Here is a 24,327-nt window from a genome sequence, read left to right as displayed (position 1 = left end):
ATGCCAGCTCAGTAGTCTAGAGGTTAAGCGTTCGCATGCGAGACTGATAGGTCCTGTGTTTGAATCTCGCGAGGCAGAATCGTGTATAGGCATTGCTGAGAAGTTCCACAATAGGACAAAACGGCCGTCTTATGCTTCCAAGTTTCCCATGGTGGTCTAGCTTCAACTGACACATGATCTCAACTATTAAATTGTTCTGTTATAAATTGTTTAGTTTCCCTCGATTAAAAACATTTTTTTTTACTTGAGTTTCATCACATTTCCTTCAATTGTCACTTTTCTGATTAACAGTGTGTGTGTGTCTATTTATTTGTGCATCCATGTATCTATTTCTATGAGATGTACATAGTCGATAGATTAGAATACTGTAGAGGTATATTGGTTACTAAACTAAAGAACATGCCATCCCCTCCCCTCAACCCCCTCCTCTCCAAAAAAAATGTGATAAATTGATCGGTAGATTTATATTTTAAGATAAAAGATATTGTCATAGAAATTATATAAACACACAATATAGAAATCATAATCATAAATAAATAATTACAAGACTGAAATAGAAAGATTAAATACTGGACTACATAGAAGATAGACAATGAATAGTTTATAATGTGACTTCTAAAGAAAACTAATATATATAGAAGGTGACTTTGAAGTTCAATTGTTTTCTAGATATTAGATAATGTTAAAACATTACTGTAAAGTATATTATAGAAGAACCAACAACAAGGTCGGAATTCTCAATACAAATATCAAGACAGTTCTATTGTATGGGGTGGAAACTTATAGAGCCACGAAATCCATCATTCAGAAGATACAAGTGTTTATTAACAGTTGTCTACACAAAATACTTCACATCGATTTGTCAAACACTATCAGCAACAACCTACTATGGGAGAGAACAAAGCAGATTTCAGTGGAGGAAGATATCAGGAAGAAGCGTTGGACGGGGATAGGACACACATTGAATTTGATGGTTTTGTAGATAATACTGAATATTTAATCGTCGATAGATAGTGACAATTAATTCGAAATGGATAAGAAATCATTATACAATGATTCCATATTTTGAACTGATCATTATGTAATAGAAGCCACTTTTTGATTATAAAAACTCTGAATAAAAGTTTAGTAATCCTTTTTGTTTTGTTTCCGATCCTTCAAAATGACCGTCAAAGATCCTCAATGTTTAGTCACTGATAACAGTGATTTCTTATATATATTTTTGTTAAAAGTTATACTAGTCTCACTATTCAGTTATACCCACTGAAGACAATGAAAGTTGTTCGTGCACTCTCATGGATTGATTGAAGTTAGACATTAACATCATTGGATAGGATCTAGAGATTAAGCATTTGCTTACGAGATCAAAGGTGCTGAATTCGACTCCTATATTAGAATAAAACGGCACTCTATTACTTTCAGGTTTCTGATGGTTAAGTAATAAAAAAACATTTAAATTTTATACTGATATCTTCTTTAACATTCAAAATCAAATCTACTTACTTGATTAGCATCAAGACCCCAAAACTCAAGTTCTTCTTCAAATAATGGTCCGCATACATCTGTAGGATAATGTAATTTACCGGTACGATAATAATTCAATATTTGATTGAAAACACCTGGATGACGATCAAAAAAATATTCATTTAATATTGGATCATAATTTGCTACTGCTTCAGTTAATTTTGATAACCGTGTAGCAGGTATCTTCTTCAATGTGGCTTTGTATGTTTCATGTCTTATACCGCCAACATTTAAAATGACACGATTTTCAGAATCCATTAATATTTGAAATTTATCAATGTAAGTAAGTAATATTGATTGTAGTTTCTCATTCACTATTTGATGAAATTATGAATGCCGATCTCCTGCAAAGAAAAGAAGAAGTCAATTAAAATGATAAAATCATTTGTAAGCAATGCTAGTGGCTAGCAGTGGAATCCAGGACGCGTGTTTCGTCTTATTTGGGACTCGTCACCTGGATGTACCTGCATCTCATAGTTGACATTCACTCTGGGACTCGAACCCAGTACCATTCGCTTCAAACGCCATCGCGTTATCCACATAGCTACTGAGTCCTGACAGCCAGTTGCTTGTGCAATGGGGTAAATTTCAATTCACCAGAAAGAACATCAACTCTGAGATGCAGGTATATCCAACTGACGAGTCCCAAATAGGACGAAATGCGCGTCCTGGAAATCACTGCTAGTCACTATCCATCATTGTTTACAAAAAGCTTGTGAATTAAGGCAATATCGAGGCATATGCACAGTATGCACATATGCCGATAACAGACTGATCAATTGCAGTCTTAAGCCTCAATGGGAAGATACAAGCCAAATAATACCGAGTGAAGATCAAACCATTTATTCTATGAAAATAAACTATTTAGGAATAAGAACAGAATCTGTATTCAGCATCTAAAAATGCCTATACCATCCAAAAATTCAAAGGTGTTTCAAATAGCCCTTTTTTGAAACAATAGCGGTGAGACTATAATTTATGAACGACCTTTGAGCGACGCTAGACTAACTTTGAGAGTGTCCACTTAATAACCAAGACCAAATGAGGGTTATAAACCTGTGTAAGGAATTAGAACTATGATTGACAGTTGATGATTAAGCTTAGGAATTAGATTTCGGGTTTTCATCATGAACTGACTTCACCTATAATGCTAAAACTTTATTTATCCAAATGGATGAGTGAATTTCGCGGCAAAATTTGAGACCTGTTATATTATACGTGATTAGTTCGTCTATAATGTATAGTCTCGCCACAGTAGCTTAAAATGGTGAACAACAGAACATTTTCTGTAACCCAGATCATCAATATTTAGAACTGAAAGTTTATGCTTCATCAGAAAATTCAAACAAAATGTAAATTGATGTGTTACATTCATCTGAGTTTTCAATGGAAGGGTGAGTGAAGATGAGAAATTTAAATCCTTTCAACCTCATGAAACTTGCTTGTTTGATTGATATAGTGCTCATTTCTCAAAGTCAGAGTATTATTAACTCAGCCTGTAGCTCTTCTAGTGTTACTGCTGCTCGCAAGTCCATACACAGGAGGAGGGTGAGGCATGGAGTCAACAACCTCATCCTGTATAAAACAACTTTGGTAAAACAAAAACACTAACCAGAGTATTATTACGGTTAGAACAATCAAATTGCCCACTTTCTTGTGAAAATATTTTTAAAAAATATCTTGAGGGGAACTTCGTTTAGTTAAATCTTTATAACAATGTAGATGTAATGTTTGTGATACTATGAACGATCGTAAATTATCATTTTATTATAGTGTATAGCTTGTAATGTCGGTTGCTATGTTAACCCCATATAACTTATTCTAATTTCTGGACAGGCCAATTTATCCATTCGTCTTGAGTCATGTTTTGACCTTATTAATTATTCACTGACTTTTTATATGAGCGTATATATGTGTATACATTGTATCCTATTCATCACATGTCTACAACTTATTTTGTGTGACTATGATTATCGATTAACGCTTGATTAAATGGAGTTAGTTAGCACACATTCCCTCATTGTGTATCGTTTCGCTTCGCTCTCTTCTATTCGCTTTATCCCTTTCATTTCCTGTCCAGATCAATGAGAAGACAAAATATATGTATTCAAAAATCCATTCTCGTATTTGTCTTATTTAATTCCGTCATTCACCAACCTGAGTGAAGTAGAGGATTAACGATATTGTATATTTCGATAGCAATCATTCAATAATGATCAACATATGATCTAGTTGGAATCAGATTCTGGGTCACTAAAAGCTTTTTTACTTGTAAGTGTATTCTTAACAGATTATACATATTTTGATTACCAGTATTCAGAAGTTACTTTTAGGGGGGGATGTTACACTCTCAGAGAATACAACATCTCCAACATCAACATCCTGAACTGAAAATATTCTCTAATACTTCAGATTGTTTTTAGTATGAAGGAAAGTAATTAGTTTATTCGTTTAAAGATCCTCTATTATCTTCAAAAGATTAATCTATAAGTGGAGATTATTCTTTTCGATTAATTCTCTTCAAGTTCTACAATTCAACATATCAAATTTAATGATCCGAAAATTGGTCAAGTTTAAAGCAAAGCGCATCGTTTTAAGTTTAAGCATGTGAACTGTAGGATTGTTAAACAAAATAGAATAATGTCAATAGTTGAAGTTAGACTACCATTGAAAGCATGGAAGCACTAAATGGCCGTTTTGTCCTATTTTAGGACTCTTCAGAATAAAATTGTTCATGTTGATATGACTTAAATGGAATGTTCACTTGAATCTGTATATATGTGAAGTGAAATTGTTAAGATCTATGATCTGAGTAAATATGGATCAGATAGGATGAGAGAAATAATAGTGCAATTACAATTCGATCAAATATTTTATGGAAGATTATATTATGTGAAAAATTAATAAGCGTGGCTAAGCAAAGGTTTGGTGAAGAAAGTGAACAGCTCAATATTGTCCCATTTAGTGCAAACTGGTCATAGTGCCAGTATAAACCAACCCTTTTCAATTATTTATAGGGTCAATAAGTTTTTGTCAAATCTTGTCAAACTTAAAGTCCTTCAAACGGCAGAAGTAGTAACCAGTCGGATGAAGAAACTGGAGCTATACGTACAGAAGAAATATTTTGAACCGCTTCTCCTCCCTTGGCCAACTTCAAGGCCGAATAACCAATAGTAATGTTAGCCGTTGAATAACCTAACTTGACTATTGTACTTACGACCTTTCGTAGTCCAATGTAGTTGTCCATGTTATCTTTATTCACAAATCTTTGTAATGTTATTATTATCGATGGTTAAACATTATTATTAATCCTCCGAATACATGATTCATTCACTTCGTACTCATCCCACTTCATTATGTCTTACTAATCATTTTCCACTAATTATTTGATCGAATTGTAATTGCACTAATATTTCTCTCATCCTATCTGATCCATATTTACTCAGATCATGGATCTTAACAATTTTACTGAACATATAAGCTGAGTTATATTAACATTGACAATTTTGTTCTGAGAAGTCCCATAATTGGACGAAATGGCCGTCAAGTGCTTCCAGCTTTTCTATGGTGTCTCATGATCTCAACTATTGACATTATTCTATTTTGTTTAACAATCCTACAATCTATATGCTATAACTTTAAACGATTTACTTTACCCTTAACCTGACCATTTATCAGACTATTAATGTGGATATATTGAATTGTAGAACCTGAAGAGAATTGATTGAAAAGAATATTCTTTATTCCATATATTAATTATTTTACTCATTACACTAATGCTTTACTCATTACCTTTAAAGAAATAATTACATAAACACCTTGATCCCTTGTATCCACAAAACATACATACATACATACATATATCATGTCATTGTGTGTGTGTGAAGAACCATTCTGAAAAAATTGGCACTAGATATAGTTCACCTTATTTGAAACATTTCATTGGGTCCAGTTGAAATAATTCAAGTCATTTATGTTCTTCTTCTTCTTCTTCTTCTTCTTCTTCTTATTATTATTATTATTATTATTATTATTATTATTATTATTGAGTATTAGGTAAACCACAATCATTGATTAGTATAAAAACGTTTACATATCTGGGCAGTATCATTGATGAACACAGTGGATGTGATGGAGATGTGAAGGCGCTAATCAATAAAGCAAGAGCAGCATATTTACAACTGAAGAAAATCTGGAACTCAAAACAACTGTTCACAAGCCAGAACCAATGTCAGAATCTTCAGTGCAAATGTCAAGACAGTTCTACTGAACGAGGTGGAAATTTGCAAAACTACGAAAGCCATCATTCAGAAGATAAAGGTGTTTATTAACAGTTGTCTACACAAAATACTTCACATTCATTGGTCAAACAATATCAGTAACAACTCACCATGGGAGAGAACAAACCAGATTTTAGTGGAGGAAGAAATCAGAGAGATGTGCTGGAAGTGGATAGGACACACATTGAGAAAAGCACCCAACTGTATCACAAGTCAAGCCCTTACTCATAATCTCGAAGGCGAAAGGAGGTGAAGAGAAAGACCAAAGAAGAAATTACTTCGAGAAATAGAGACAGACATAAGAAGAATGAACAGAAATTGAATAGAACTGCAAATGAGGGCCGAGTACAGAGTGATTTGTAGAATCCTGGTCTATAACCTGTTCTCCATTGTTGCTAACAGGCTTAAGTAATAAAAATATTCTTAATAATGAAAAAAACCTACTTCTATCTTGTTGGATAATTTGAGGAAAAAGAAGAAAAAAAAGAAGTAAAATTCGATAAAATATAAAATTGATTTATTGATTTCTGAGATGAAACGAAGTAGAATTTAAGGGAAAAAAATTCACGTTTTGTTTTTAATAGATTTTGTTTCTTGAAATTGTATCCTTAACATTAGAGATTATACAAAAATTTAATGAATATTTAGTTACTAGGCAAAAGATAAAGAGTTGAATTCACAAAATTAATTTATATTAGACCATTCTTAAATATTTGAAAGCATTAGATGGTCATTTCATTTTAGTATGAAATTTCTCTACAATGTATATTAATGATTCTGTGTACAAGACTCGAACTTAGATACTGTGATCATATAAGAGAACACTTAATCTCTAGACTATTAAGTCGATATTCAAGAGTGTTAATGTTTGATGGCTATCTAGTGCTTCTAGGTTTCTAATGATGATATGGCTTAAATCGATCTGTGAAATGACTAGAATCTCCACAAATTGTCTTGTAGTGAGCAGAACAGGGGTGGGAACAATCTAATGTATTTAACACAAAACTACAGGACTTGTTAATAAAATCTAACAATCATAAAGTAAATGCTTAATTTGCAAAATGTCCACCGATTGTCTCAGAATGACTCAGACTTCATTGTTCTTGCATTTTCATACAAATTGCATTCTGTTTTTATTCTTTACTGTTCGATCTTCTTGTCTCTCTGCCGCCAAACCTTTTGTTCACGACTAACATCATCTACTACTTATGTCAATATAAGTAGCACACACCAAAGTCTTACGGATAATTGAAAAAAGTATTGAATATATTTATATCAAATTGAAAAAAAGAAATATGTCATTGAACTATTACCATAGAGTATTATGAACTAGCTAAATACCAATTCTATAGTTTAAGGATTAAGCATTCACGACGAAGAATAACAGCTATAAGTTTGATTTCTAGTACGACCACTGCCATGATAATAGTAATAGTATCAAAATTGACTGATCACTGGGTGGTGATCAATGTCATGTGTATCAAGTCATTTTAAGTGCAGATCAAATTCTATCGACCAAGTGGCAATGTAGCCACTAGTCTAGGTGACTTGACGTTGCGTGCATTATGTTGAGATTAGATGGTGGTTGGAGGTAGTTATGGAGCACTAGTTCCCTCAAGATTACAGGTACACCTTGCTGACAAGTGCCAAGCAGTACGAAACCCGGGTCCAGGGTTTTCTGCTGACTACCCCCAACAACCATACAACAGTATAGTGGAGATTGATTTTCATCAATTCGTGACATAAATTATGAGGTTATAATGAACTAACAGGAACGAATAGGTTGATACTAATTGATTGATAAGCGCAAAAAATAATCAATTAATCATTGATTTATGACATCATGTTCAAAATTACTGATATTGCTATGTTGAAAATATGTTTACACCTATCAATTAATATCATTCTAATCACTAGGGGTTTTGTGGAGATTGTAGTAATTTCAATAGTTGGGATCATGAGTCAGTTGTGAGACAGTAACTCACTGAAGACAATAGTGGATGTGTCGCTTAATTTCGTGAATTAGTTAGACATTTACACCGTTGGATGCTGGCCGGCTCAGTGGTCTAATGGTTAAGTGCCCTCACGCGTGATTGATAGGTCCTGTGTTCGAATCCCGCGAGGCGGTGTCATGGATGCGCACTGCTGAGGAGTCTCATAATATCATTCTTGTTAGTAAATTATAGGTATTATTTTTTTAAATGATTACTGAATTAATACCATTGATAACAATTAACGTGATCATATACATAGGTATATATATATATATATATTTATATATATATATTCCTTTTATTATAATCTTTCATTTGACCTATTGGCTAATATTATACGATTTACTATTCTTTAGTTATTCCCGAATTATTAGTTATACTATCTCACAATCACAGCCACTTTGTTGTTTTCCGTTTTATGGTATGATGCGACCTAAGTTGTTTGTATATGTGGTAAGTATATCTGAAATATATGATTTATACAGTGGAATCTGAGTTGGTGTTCTGGACTTGACGAGCAAAGCTAAGCAAAAAGAACTAATAAGGACTCAGAGTTAACTCTAGGCATTGGTATGGCACAGGGCCAAAGTCGTATAAATCGATATTCTGACTGACGATCTTGTCATGTAATAATTAATAGGGCAGGTGTAATAACACCACTTTATACACTAAACACTTTAGATTCATATAGAAATTTAATGTCAAATTCAGCGAAATCATTAATAATCTCGATATTTAGATATCCTACTAATTCATAGGCAACATCAAGAATCCTGTTCATTTCGAATTGAAATGAGCATTGTGCTAATTCTTCTATTTCTTATCTCTGTTAACATGTTCCCACTATTCTTTTAACAAAACACGATGGTGTAGAGAATTGTTGAAAACTAAATTTGTAAATTGGAAACAATTAACATCACAATTAGAAGCAAAGATGGATAGTGGTTAGTAATGGAATCCAGGACGCGCGTTTCATCCTATTTGGAACTCGTCAGCTGGATGTGCCTCCATCTCAGAGTTGATTGCAGTCGATTTCAGTCCTAAATATCAATGAGAAGATTCTAGTCAACAATACCAATTGAATTTATAGTTTGATGGTTGGAAAGTAGTTGATAGTTATCACTGATAAACAGTCAGCTAAATAATTCTCATACCCTGTGACATTCATTTAGAATACAGGAATTTATATTAATAAACAGAAATAAGTTTTTCTGCATTCATTCATAACTCATATGATTATATAATTGGAGTATCATCATATAATGTACAGCAATTCATATATTTAATTGAGTAAAATTATCTATACTACGAATCTGATAGCATTTTTATTCAGTTAAATGAACGGAATAATCATTGATAAATCAGGAGCAGTGAGTTCACAGCTAAAACTGTTTCCAAAAATAATGGTTCAAACACCAGTGGAGCTAATCCGTGTCGGGTAGGGAGAATTATCTACCTCAGTACAATGGAAGATAGTCACACAATTTCATGGATTGATTGAGGTTAGACATTAACACCGTTGGATGCCAGCCCAGTGGTCTAAAGGTTAAGCGTTCACGTGCAAGACCAAAGGCCCTGGGTTCGAGTCCCGCGAGCAGCATCGTATATGCGTACTGCTTAAAAGTCCCACAATAGGACAAAATGGCCCTTCAGTGCTTCCGGGTTTTCAATGATGGTTTAACATTAATCGGTTCATGATCTCAATCAAAAATATAATACAAATATTATTCTAACATATATCATTACTAACGTTTATTTAACTGTGGTGTTACCATGTCATGCCGCTAAATACTTGAAACAGGGAAGAGCCACTATAATTTTGTACAATGTGAAGTAAGGCTGCGGAATATGTTAGATGACGGTTTATTTGATATCCAAAATAAGTCAAAATGAATATCTTAGTGTATTAGTTTTTATATGGATTATGCTAACAGTCAGATTGGTTTCCATCAAGGCAACTAGTATTTGATAATAATAATAATAATAATTCATGAATAATTTATTGAATAAATATAGGTATACAATATCAATAAATCAACCACCTATGATAAGCAAATATAAGTAATGTCATAGACAGTTGAAAAAAAACACAATTAATCAGTATCGTATGTTAATCTCACTGAAATCAATTATGTCCTTGCTTACTATACTGCCGAGTGAAGTGATTAATAACTATTTAGATGGTGAAATCTATTTGTAACTGAGAATAAGAAGTTTGAAGGTTACATGTTTTATGAGCTGGAAGATTGAGTTATGAATCTTTTATTATCTTTCTAGATCATCTCATCATGATATACTTCAAAAGGAAGTCTTCTTTTAAAACCACTAACCTTAATTATCATATTAAAAGTAAGAGCTATTCATGAAACTACTGAGTTTTTTTCCTAATATTTACCCTTAAGTAGTGAACTACACTTTTTACATACACCTGACAAAGTACTTGGGAGGAACAGATTTAAAATAAATTTAATTAGGTCTATACACTGCCTCATCAGACAATAATGCCAAATGTGGTAAGACTATAATTTATGGACAAGCCAATCAGAAGCGTTTGAGGGTTTTCAAGTCCATTGTGTCAATTTCAGTACCTGATGCTCATGTACGATCGGTTCACAGTGGTAACAATAAAAGAGACTACTAAGAACTCCTTTCATCTGTGATTGTGGTAATCAAATGACTTTTGGACCATGTGCAGAATATCATGATGTTGTTGTCTTTCGATGTGATATGTGTTGGAGAAACGTTTTTCGCTCGATCCAGAGTGAGACTAAGTCAAATATGATAATTGTTGCAACATGCCTCAATCAAATCACACTTGATGGAGAAGCTTTAGAGGATGTAAAAATCTTCACATATCTGGCCAGCATCATTGATGAACACGGTGGATGTGACGTAGATGTGAAGGCGCTAATCAACAAAGCAAGAGCAGCATATTTACAACTGAAGAAAATCTGGAACTCAAAACAATTATCCACAAGCCAACAAAAATGTCAGAATTTTCAATACAAATGTCAAGACAGTTCTACTGCATGAGGCAGAAACTTGGAGAACTACCACAACCATCATCCAGAAGATACAAGTGTTTATTAACAGTTGTTTAAACAAAATGCTTCTAATCAGACACTATCAGCAACAACCTACTATGGGAGAGAAGAAACGAGATTGCAGTGGAGGAAGAAATCAAGAAAATATGCTGGATGTGGATAGGATACACATTGAGAAAACCAGCGAACTGTCTCACAAGTCAAGTCCTCATATCGAATCCTCAAAGCCAAAGAAGAAGTGAATGATCAAAGAACATATTACACCGAAAAATGGAGATAGACATGAGAAGAATGAACCGAAAACTGATTACAACTAGAAAGGAAGGCCTAGGAGAGAGTGGATTATACAATAATACTGATCAATGGTCTGCACTCCATTGTTGGTAACAAACGTAAGTACCTAAGTAAGTAATTATACAACTTGTATATATAAAATTTAATTGATAAAAACTATTTTTCTTTCTTTGTTTTTCTCTTTTTTCTTTCTTTTTTTCTTCTTTTTACTTAAACTCACGCCAATGTTATTCATTATATAGTTACTCTTTTTTTTGTTTTTTTATCTTTTCAATATTCAATGTGTATCATTATTTTATTTCAAAATTTTTTCTTAAATTTAAAACTTAATTAAAACTTTTATGTAAAAAGAAAAAAAACAAAATAAAAGAAGAAACTCTTTTAATCTCCATTCAATGTTCAATGTTCAATTGCTCATTTAAACAAACAAACATTAAAGATAATTGAAAATGTAACAAAATTATTCGTTGTTCAATCTTTCACACTAGAATTGTAAAACAAAAACAATTTAATTTTTCTAAACAAAGATGAATAGTGGCTAGTAGTGGAATGTAGGATGAGCGTTTCGTCCGTTTTGAGACTCGTCAGCTGAATGTATCAGTATTTTAGAGTTAATATTGACTATGTGATTCGAATCCAATACAGTACACTTCAAATGTCATCATGTTATTCACTTAGTTACTGAGTCCTGTTAGCCAGATGTTTGTGCTATGAGGTGAAGTTTTAAATTCACTTGATGTTGTCTACTTGTATATTCCCATTATTATTTAGGACTGCATTTGATCAATCTTTTATTGGCATATGTGTATTCTGTGCGGACTCCCTCGACATTGCCTTAACTCACAAGGTTTATAAGCAAAGATAGGTGGTGGTTAGCCGAAGAGTCTCAAATTGGACGAAACCTGAGTCCTATATTCCACTGCTAGCCACTATCCATCTTTACCTGTAATGCTTATAAATTAAGGTAATATCGATGTATTACGCACAGTATGCATATATGCCAATAAGAGACTGATCAATCACAGTCCTACGTTAATCTTCATTTATTATGTTTTTTTCTTAATTATCAACAATGAACATTTAAATAATGGTTAAGATGTAGGGAAGTCATTAAAATTTAATTTATTTAAAATTTACTTTAATAACATTAATATTATCCCTATGGAGTTGTGGAGATTATTAACATTTTGATTGAGATCATGAATCGATTGATGTCAGACCACCATTGAAAACCTGAAAGCACTGGACGGCTATTAGGCTATTGGATTCCGACTCAGTGGTCTACAGGTTAAGTGTTCGCATGCGGGACTTTAGTTCCCGGATTCAGATCCCACAAGAAGGATCGTGGGTAAGCACTGCCGAGAAATACCACAATAAGACTAAACGCCCATCCAGTACTTCCAGGTTTTTAATGGCGGTCTAACATCGATCGATTCACTGGTTTATAACCTTTTTATTTAGTCTTAATTAGTAGATATCCAATCTTAAGGTCACTTCAGTGTCATTCAAATGTTGTCCATAAACTATGGTCTCACAGATAATCAGATGTCGGAGAAGATGTAATATTCTTAAATAATTTTCTGTTGAGTATTGAGTAAACAGATTTCTTATTTATTTGAGGAATGTTAAACTTTGAACTATTTGAATGATTACTGTAGAGAAAGTAACTTTCATATTGAAGTCAAAAATAAATGTCAATTTCCTGGTGAACTACATTGAGATCTATTATGGAAGGCCTAGTGATACTTTATGATTGACATCTTTTAAAATTATATCAACAATCAGGTGTTTACTGACCGAAGGGACTAGATGATGGTTATGGAATATACTAAATGTATTATCCTGCACCGAAATTGATTGTTCTGTCCAAAACAACACGTTCTTTGACACAATCAAAGGTTGACAGGTATTCCTTTCATGTTACCACCAACTGTGTATACAAATTTACATGTATCTGCCAGAGCAGTTACATTGGTAGAACAGAAAGGAGAGCCTACGTCCGATTCAAAGAACATATTCCGAAAAGTTCAAGATTAAATGGATTGAACGCATTCAACAGTGCTATCGCAAGACATCTCCTTGATACAGGACATAAAGCTGATATACTGAAGTCCTTCAAGGTGATTAACAAACAATCAAACTCCAACCTTTTGAAATTTGCTGAAGCAATAGAAATCAAACGTTTAAAACCAGATCTATGTATACAAAAAGAGACAGTAATAAATCTTTCTTTACCCTGGTAACAATAACCCCCACTCTTTCTATTAATTTGCTCCTATTTATTTATTTATGGCGTCATTATTGCAACTCTTTCTGAAGTTTAAATTACATCATACATAAGTGACTGATTTCAATTCATATCTTCCTTTATTACCATTAATCTATTTTCATGAGTTCTAATTACTATTTCAATGTTTTGGAACTTTCCCTCTCAACTGTGTCGGAATCTTTGCTACATCATGATACACATATATTCATCTTTAATCACCCTCTTATGTATAAGTATGTCAATATCTGTGATAACTTTGGTTTTCAAATATTTCAGATTGTAGGCAGCTGATGAGAACCTAACGAAATCAAATGAATCCATTTATTACTCTGAATCGATCTTTGTTCTTGCTCTCTTTAAGAATATAGATAATTGGAAAGTATCTTTCTGATTACAAAATATCGCATTCTTCGAGGAATTCAACGAACTTGGGTATGATTTATTTTTTACCAAAAACACAATTGAAAAGTATCAAATGAAGTATAATAAACTAGATGATCATCATCTCTATGATTTTTAATAGTTTCTGTGATTGTTATTTCAATTTTTCATAAACTCATATCTCTCTTTATTACTATGTGTTTCATTGTACCATACATATAGTTATTGTAATTTATAACGCAGACTGACCGTCGATTAAAAATAAAACTATTGAAAAGCAAGGAGAACTAAACAGCTATTTCGTCTTATTATGGAACTTATCTGCGTCGCACACTAATGAATACATTTGGAATCATTTTGAATCCCTAATCTATAGAGCCTTAAGTTAGCTTTTAGTCATTTTTGTGTCTAAATTCAATCAATTCATCATAATACGTGACTACCATCTAATGTCATTTTCAAATAACAGTTTTATGGTCAATATGTTTGAACTCCATTAATTGTAAACTCCGCCTGGAGCGCCTCTAGGGATACTGCCGATTTCAAGTCCAAATAAAGGAGGAGGGTTGGGCATGGGGTTTAGCGACCTCATCTCGTCGAAAACTAACTCGCAAAAAATAAAACACTAACCAGAGAAAAATCATGCAAGTCATTTTAATTCTGTCCTAGTAATTAGAAGGTCTTCATTTCGAAGAATTATGATATCTTATAATAAAAGTCGAGTTTCTTTCAGAACTCACAAGATGAATATTCCTTCTGACAACCAGAGCAACTATTAATTTATGTACATGGAATGTTCATACATTGTATGAAATCGGGAAAGTTATCCAAATTACTATAACTATTCATTCAATTTCTATCAAAAAACTTATTAAAGCTAACCAATCATAAGTGGTGAAACACCGATCATTTATTTATTCATATTCATATCATGTAATGTTTGTTACTATTATTATTACTTACTTACTTACGCCTGTTACTCCTAATGAAGCATAGGCCGCAGACCAGCATTCCACAACTCACTCTGTCTTGGGCCTTCTTTTCTAGTTCCATCCAATTCTTGTTCATTTTTCTCATGTCTATCTCCATTCCCCGGTGTAATGTGTTCTTTGGTCTTCCTCTCCTCCTTTGGCCTTGAGGATTCCATGTGAGGGCTTGTCTTGTGATGCAGTTGGGTGCTTTCCTCAATCTGTGTCCTATCCACTTCCAGCGCTTCTTCATGATTTCTTCCTCCGCTGGGATCTGATTTGTTCTCTCCCACAGTACGTTGTTGCTAATAGTGTCCGGCCAACGGATCCGAAATATTTTGTGTAGACAACTGTTAATAAACACCTGTATCTTATGGATGATGGCTTTCGTGGTTGTCCAGGTTTCTGCCCCATACAGTAGAACTGTCTTGACATTTGTATTGAAACTCCTGACCTTGGTGTTGGTTGACAGACAGTTGTTTTGAGTTCCAGATGTTCTTCAGTTGTAGATGTGCGGCATTATTATCATTATCATTACTATGACATAATAAGTTACACTAGCCTGTTTAAAATTGAGTAGAACTTTATAAAATAAAAAAGTTTGAGGGCTACATTATTGACCATTTTAACTTTTCTCTTTTATTTATGTATTTATATTTATTTGTTTATTTATTTATGTTTACTCAACACATTGGTTATATAGGCCATTTAACATTAATCTAATATTAGATTATTCCGATCAAAATAACAGAATTGACAATAAAACAAATCAACCAACCAACCAACCAACCAAGCAAACACACAAAATCATACGGAAATATTATATTTATAGACTTTTAGGATAATATTAGGCCATAGTGACAACCCCCCCCGCCCAAGAAAACAAACAAACGAGCAATAAGATTCATATAAAGCTTAAACTATTTATGAACATACCCATAATGATTATACTGACTTGCTCTATGTATATTGGTATGGACACATTAACGGTGTATCGATTGGTCATACTTTTGATGATTATATATATATATAATCATACGCAAATCCAAAAAAACATTATGTCAGAAATCACTCATGCGTACATGGTCAGTCATATACACTATGGATATACAAATTACAGGAGAGAATATGAAAAAAAGAAAAAAAAGAGGAAACAAGAGAAAGAAAGAAATCATTAAAATACATTTATAATGATTATGAATCGGTTGACTTGATCATTGAAAAAAAAATTTAAAAAAAAATTAATGATTACTATTGTTAGTAATACGGTAATATTGATAGGAATGAGAGAAAAAAAAAAGAGAAAAGAACAACAGTAACAATAATATGAATAACGTGTACAACTTTAGTTATAGATTCTCTAAAACATTTGATAAGAGGACAAATGAAGTATAAAAAAAAAAGAGGAGAGACATAAATCAAATGGAGTTAATGTTCATTAATGAAGAGATCAATAAGTAAGGAAGTGAGTAAAGTAAAGTAGATCGGTATGTTAGGGGGTACTAGTTATAAATTACTCAATGATAGACTAGACTAAAATATAAAACAGTTAAATATTCACTATTATAATTAATCTTATAATGGACTAATATCCAATGTGATTTTGTATAGTAAGTTTATATGGTTTGAAAACAGTTTATCTATTGAATATGTTATATGTTACTTATATGTGAAATAATGTTTATCTATCAAGTGATGAATTCAATCCATGTTTTGAATAAGATCAACGGTATCTTGTAATGGCTGTGCTTCGTTAACCAATCACCGTCGTAACCATTATCATATAATCCTTAACGGTGTTTGAAATCAGAAGGCAAAGAGAAGCAGCGACTACAGTTTTATTAGCAGATAACTCAGATCACAAAGCCGAGAGGCAAATGAATAAGTCAGCGAACCGACAGTATAGAGTGTTAAATGTACATGTATATACATAGGGAAATGAATGGATCATCGAATCAATTAAGCAGTTAATAATAAAGCTAGCAGAATGAATCTATGAGTAAGCGGTAAGCAATGTTCAAGCATACATATTTCATACAAGCACAGTAATAATAAAGGTACAATAAGTTGTTATGGTACGGATGACTTTCTCCACCAAATAAGTTAACAAAAAGGCTTAACTGAGTTAAATGAGAACAAACTCAATTGCACGTGAGGTGCTATAATGTCATTGATTTATATTATATCTTTCTTATTTACCCTTATGGTTCGGTTAATCTATAAAAATAACTTCAAGATGAATTGATATAATGTCTATGGAATAACTGAAAAGCTCACCTCTACAAGATTTAGATGTTGATGGTACTTTATAGTAAAACGATGAAAATACCATCAGTAGACAGTTTAACTAAGAAAACTTTGTAGCACAAATAACAATAGTCTGACCTGAGAATCCTCTTCATACAAAGATGTATATATCGACTATGCCTATTGCTTGCTGAAGTTACTGCTACATTGGTCGTCTTCTCTTAAATTTGTTGTTGCGTGTGCGATAGAAGAGATGATCTGGCTCTTCTATCCCACACGCAAAAACAAATTTAGGAGAAGACGATCAGTGTAGCAGCCGATTCAACACTAGTAGGTATCAACATACACAAATGGAAAAGTAACAACATCCGATACAACACAACATATACTAATCAAATCGCACTTGATGGACAAGCTTTCGAGGATGTAAAAATCTTCACATATATAGGCAGCATCATTGATGAATACGGCACATCTGATGCACATATGAAGGCGTGGATCGACAAAGCAAGAGCAGCATATCTACCGTTGAACAACAAATGGAACTCAAAACAACTGTCCATAAGCCAACATCAATATCAGAATCTTCAATGCAAATGTCAAAACAGTTCTATTGTATGGTTTAGAAACTTGGAGAACTACCACAACCATCATCCATAAGATACAAGTGTTTATTAACAGTTTTCTACACGAAATACTTCGAATCCGTCGATCAAACACTATCAGCAACAACCTACTATGGGAGAGGACAAACCAGATTGTAGTGGTGGAAGAAATGAAGAAGAAGTGCTGGATGTAGATAGTACACACAGTGAGGAAAGCACCCAACTGCGTCACAAGTCAAGCACTCACTTGGAATCATCAAAGACCAATGGAGATAGACATGAGAAGAATGAACAAGAACTGAATATAACTAGAAAGGAAGGCCGAGTACAGAGTAGGTTGAAGAATGCTGGTTGATGGCCTATGCTCCATCAGGGGTAACAGGCAACAGGTAATTAAGTATGATAATTAATGAATTGGTTATTGAGTCACAGTTTTAAAATGGATTTCATGCCAACAAACCATTCAACAACTTCCAATGAAACATTTGATTAATCAAGAAGTGTTTTTTTTCCACAAACAAATAATTTTGATTTCATTAATTGAGATCATCAGTCAGCTGAAGCTAGACCAGCATGGAAAATCTGGAAGCACTGGATGGCTATTTTATCTTATTGTGGAACTCCTCCTTTTTATATTAATCAACATATGCTCACTAGTGACGGTCTCCAAGAGTTGTTTCCTGGAGTTCTACTGAGGAGCAGTGATCAGTGAAGTTCAACCGGATCTGTTGTGAGATAGTAATTCATTGAAGACAATGGTGGATGTGTTGTTCCATTTCGTGGATTGATTAAAGTTAGACATTAACACCGTTGAATGTGAGTAGTCTAGTGGTTAAGCGTTCACGCGCAAGACTGATACGTCCCGGGGTTCAAATCTCACGAGGCGGTATTGTGGATGCGTACTGCTGGGGAGTCCCATACTAAAACGAAACGATCATCCAGTGCTTCCAAGTTTTTTATGATAGTCTAGCTTCAATTCACTCATGATCTTAACTCTTAGAATTGAAAAATGTCTATCAAAATAAAATCACTTTTGTTGACTAGACGAATAATTCAGTGATAAACAATCATTTCAACTGTTATGCACATCTAATAAACAATGAAATACTTTGATTGACAGTTCATAGAATTAAGGAAAGAAAAATTTATTCAATAGCGTGTTGAACAAAAGATTAAAACAAAGGAAAAAGAAGAATACAGTTTTACCCATTATGAGATATGTGAAGATGATTGAATGTTATTGACATTATGAACTGATCTAGGTTAGATATATTATATCTAGAGTATAGATTCTTAATATAACGTTTATGATTTAAATACTCGAGTGCTAGAACCTTCTCAAATCTCAAATGTGAACAATGAAGAAGACTGAAGAAAGTGCTTGTTGGGTAAGTATCAAAATGTACAGAGAATCATGGGTATTTATAGAGATTAGTGTTTGTTAAATCAACATCATCATTCAATCAGTCTGCAAACAAGCATGTTAGGCTACTGTCCAATAGTAGTATACCATATTGATATTATATAAAGCTCTATTGTGTTCTGATTGGATGAAAATTTTCTGCTCTTCTAGAGTCTCTGGAGGCTCCATGGTAGTTCTTGGAAGCTGTCTCAACAAGATAGTGGTTGTAAAATCTGGAAACACGACATGACCGTTTCATCCTAGCGTTTGACTTGTTATCAGTACATAACTATAACTCCACTACTGGGTATTGAATCCAGGATCTTTAGTCTTGTATATAGAAGTCTAACCTCTAAGACACTGATCAAAAGGTTCATTAGTGGTGGTACCTCATTTCAATCAATCTAAACGAAAAGGCTATTCAATGTTTCCAAGATTTTAATGGTTTTCCAACTTGAATCGATTTATAGTCTTGATAAAACAACTTCAATTTGTCTGCTAATAATGAAGTTTATATTCACATCCACCAGCTTCCTAACATCTCCATTAACTCATTATTATGAATATGTTTTTAACTTTAAAATGATGAAGTAATTAGATTGAATTGATCTCTAAGTAATTTGATATGAATAGACCAATTACAACTGTAAGCCACTACACAAAATGTAGTATTTCATAATGACAATACTTAGTACTACACTATAAAGTGATATAGTGTATTACACTGTATGAATGAATCGTTGAATTATGTGGAAACGATTCATTATATTTTCCCCCTACTCTATCTGATAATAAATATACCTTTGAAAATATATAGCTCTAATGTTAACATTACAAAAAAATACTTCAGATCCGTTGACCAGACCCTATCAGTAACAACCTACTGTGGAAGAGAACAAACCAGATTGCAGTGGAGGAAGAAATCAGAAAGAAGTGCTGGAAGTGGATAAGACACACATTGAAGAAAGCACGCAACTGTGTCACAAGGCAATCACTCACTAGGAATCTTCAAAGCCAAGGGAGGAGAAGAAGACTAAGGAAGACATTACTTCGAAAAATGGAGAGAGATATGTGAAGAATGAAAAACAATTGGCGAGAACTAGAATGGAAGGCAGAGTGGGACAGAGGCAGTTGGAGAATACTGGTTGGCGGCCTATTCTCTATTGTTGGCAACAGGCGTAAGTAAGTAAGTAAAGTAAATAAAAGGAAAACTATTATTACGATGACATAAATACTAGGCTTATAACTTTATTAAAGACTTAATATTTAATCTTAGGTGAATGACAGGTGGAAGTAGAATCTAGGTCGAGCATTTTGTCCAGTTTGGAGCAGGTCAGCTGGATTTACCTACATCTCAGATTTGATGTTTGTTCTGGGACTCGGACTCAGTACTGTGTTAATGTGATTATTTAAACAATCAAAAGATATGAATTGATTTTCGCCCTATTTAAATAATTCAGTGGTTATCTGGACTCCGTAGATAAAAGGATAACTTGATAGCATTTGAGTTAGATGATACTGAGTTCGAGTTATCAACTCTGAGATGAAGATACATCTAGCTGACGAGTCCTAAGTAGTACGAAACGCGTGTCTTGAATTTCACTTCTAAACACTATCCATCTTTACTTATCATGCTTATAAATTAAGGCAATATCGAGTTAATACGCACAGTATGCACATGTGCCAATAACAGACTGTTCAAATGCAGTCTTAAATCTCAATGGGAAGATTCAAGCAAAACAATACCAAATGAATTCAAAGTGTAACATAGTTACTAGAAAGCTTTTGTTATCTTTAATCAAATAGGATACTAAGAAAACTCATTTGAAAAATTACCCCCCACTCCACCCCCTTTCATTACATAAACAATCAGAGAATTAGGGAAAATCAACTTTAAAGAAACATGGAAACAGATTTATTCGTGAATTATTGTGATAAAAATTACAAAAAAAAACAGGATACAAATATACGTATATTGATTTTTTTATTTTTATGATAATTTTATCCATGCATATTACAGTGTAGTGTCGGTTATTGTCTTAAGCCGATATTACCTTATTCTAGCTTTCGGACAGCCCATTCTATTCATCCTACCTGAGTCACATTCTGACCTTGTTAATTACTCGTTTATCAATCTTGACTGTTTTTATATGAGTGAGTAGGTGTGTGTACATTTCTTATCCCATTACTCATCACATGGCTAACCAACCATCTCCACTCTGCGTCGTTTCTCTTCTCTCCATTACATTCGCTCTATATACAAAATTATATGTGGTCACAAATCTATTCTCGTTATTCGACTTATTTAATTCCGTTATTGACTAACGCGATTTAAGTCGATGGATTATATACGAGGATAGGCGATAACAAACATTTATACGATCATCTTGGAGTCAGATCCACGGGCCACTAAAACAGAACAATCTTCTATTGGAACTCAGCAATTCTGAGAATGTTTTAAGTTTAGGTCAATCCATTATGTAAACTATGAAAATGTCTTTATCTCATTATTAGAATATCATATTTGTTTGAACACTTGTATTAATGTTGTCTTTTTAAAAATATCTACGAGTTAGTTAACAAGACATAAAGGTTGTGAACTGTCATAGTTGTTTTTATTCCATAAAACTAAATCTGAAGATAGTTTGGGATAAATTGTGATTAAGCTATCTATACGTGTTTATTTGATGATCTGATATTATTCACATTGTATACTTGAGAAACATCATCATAAGAATAAGTTGCGTAATGTTGGTTAGTGATTATGGTTAACTAAAAACTCCAAAAGATAAGTTTGTATTAAAGAATTTGATTAGTAATGATTATTTGACTAGTAAAGAGTTTTTCATCAGAAAGTTTGGCACTTATTTATTTATTTAAACACATAAATATTGGTACACAGGGACAACGAATACATATGTGCCATACAGGTCAGTTGATTTGTGTTTGAGCTGTGATACTGCCTGGGTGCCCAGACTGAAGCAGGTGGTATTCTTAGGGGACCACAGAAGGAACCTTGACCTTAAAGGTCTGATCCAAAAGACAGTGGAACAACGTCAGCAGACTCAGTCTCATGATAGCCAGTGACCAACAATAGGTTCATATGCAATTTGTTTCCTTAGGATCCTGGAGTCCATGTGCACCATTGGTTTGGAATCAGAGTTTTTCAACACATCTAGGTAGATCCTCCATATCCACTAATTCGATTAAAGCACCTGAAATTTGCTTTTTGTCCTCTCAATTTCGTAAACAACGCCCCGGCAGCAAGAACACAGTGGATGTATACGTGTGTCCATACGAGAGCATATCGAGAGGGAGAGCTGATTCTCCCCACCCTCGACTGTACCAGCGCATTTAGGAGCTGCAGTTTTTGACATGAATAGGTATATATATATATATATATATATATATATATATATATGTCGATAAACGTTCTTCTGATTTCGACCTGTTTGTTCCAATATAAATTATACTTTCATCTACTTAATTTTAGCATCAATAGCGAGACTATAATTTATGGACGAACCGATCAGACACGAGATAATAGGTCTTGTATTTTGGCGCCGTTCACTCATTTATTTGGTCAAATAGAGTTTTGGCATTTTAGCTAATTTCAGTTCATGATGGAAACCCTAAATCTAATTATCAGTATAGGATTGTGGATATTATTAAATTTTTGATTAAGATCATGAACCGATTGATGTTAGACCACCATTGAAAACTTGGAAGCTCTGAACAGCCGTTTAGTTTTATTGTGAGACCCCTTAACAGTGAGCATCCACGATCCCGCTAACGGGATTCGAACCCAGGGCCTTCAGTCTCGCACACGAAATCTAATTCCTAACCTTAACCACTAACTGCGATTCATAATTCTAATTCCTCACACAGGTTTATAACCGTCATTTAGTCCTAGTTATTAAGAGGACACTCTCAAGGTCACTTTCGTGTCATTCAAATATCGTCCATAAATTCTAGTCTCATTGAATTCCCATTTAGAGAAAGAAACGAAAAGGGTGAAAAGAAAACGACCACCACCACCACAACAACAACAAATCACATCAAACTGGATCATTTTGTCAATTTATTCTTGTTCTTTGTTTGTTTTTAATGCTAAAATAATAAGTAAAACTTATAAGATTGACACAATATAAACAAACTATTTTTTGTAATTCAAGGTAAATCATTTAAAATGACATTTAGTTAACAACTAAATTAGAAGAAAACAAAACAAACAACAACTAAAGTAAATAAAAATTTAGTTTTATAATGAATATTCGAGTATTTTTTTTTCTTATTTGAGAAATTGTATGTATCTTTTTTTCGTTTTCTTTCTTCTATTTTTCTTCTTTTTTTCTTTTTTGTTGTTTTTTATTGTTCTCAATTGATTGTCATCCATTGTGATTAATCACAATTTTCATTAAATTCCATTAGTGAAATGATAAAGTTGTCATTTCAAAAGAAGAAGAGAAGGATTTATCTCCATAATTTAGGATTATTGATTGAAATAGTTAGTTAAGTTCAATTTCAATTTTAATTTGAGTCCATTTGTGCTAGATCACCATGGAAAACCTGGAAGAACTGAACGGCTGTATCGAACTAGTTTGGGACTACTCAACCGTACGCACCCACTATCCCGCTCGTATGATTCGGTCTCACGTGCTAACGTTTAACCTTTAGACCATTGAGCTGGCCAGCATCCAACGGTGTTAATGTGTAACTTCAACTAATCCACGAAATTGAGCGATACATCGACCATTGTCTTCAGTGAGTTACTATCTCACAACAGACTCGGCTGAACTCCACTAGTCACAGCTTTTCACTAGAACTCGAGGGAATTCCTCTTGAAGCCAGTCACTAGTGAGCATATGTTGATTAGTATCAGAAGGGGTTTTCGTGGATATTATAGTAATTTCAATAGTTGAGATCATGAGTCAATTGAAGCTAGCCTACCATGGAACACCTGGAAGCACTGGATGGCCGTTTCGTCCTACTGTGGGACTCCTCAACAGTGCACATCCTTACACCTGCTTTGCGAGTTTCGAACCCGAGATCTGTCAGTCTCGCGCGAGAGCGCCTAAACAATTTGAATGTTACTTAATTAGAAGGTAACTATTATTAGTAAGTAGTTTTGATTGATATAATTTTGTTTTGATCTTTTTGTTAGTTATGACTTATCAACAAAATGAATTAGGAAGGATTTATTACAATCAGTAAGACTACAAAAACGTTTGTGAAAGTTGATATTTTTGGGATTTTTTTCTTTGTTTTTAGGGTAATATTTTGTATTTTTGTGAATTTTTGTTCACTGAATTGGATGGT

General features: G+C 33.4%; 1 protein-coding gene across 1 annotated transcript in view; it reads right to left on the bottom strand.

Moving 5' to 3' along the window:
* KCNC4_1 (Potassium voltage-gated channel sub C member 4) overlaps positions 1-24,327 on the bottom strand; it is an 85,487-nt gene that overhangs the window by 50,275 nt on the left and 10,885 nt on the right. Inside the window, exon 2 of the mRNA XM_035731092.2 lies at positions 1,504-1,868. Within this exon, the coding sequence (XP_035588515.1) occupies positions 1,504-1,782 (279 nt within the window). The 5' untranslated portion in view covers positions 1,783-1,868. The remainder of the gene's footprint in view (positions 1-1,503; positions 1,869-24,327) is intronic.

Source organism: Schistosoma haematobium, chromosome 1 (genome assembly GCF_000699445.3).
Source record: "Schistosoma haematobium chromosome 1, whole genome shotgun sequence".
NCBI lineage: Eukaryota > Metazoa > Platyhelminthes > Trematoda > Strigeidida > Schistosomatidae > Schistosoma > Schistosoma haematobium.
This window is presented reverse-complemented; position numbering and strand designations above follow the sequence as displayed.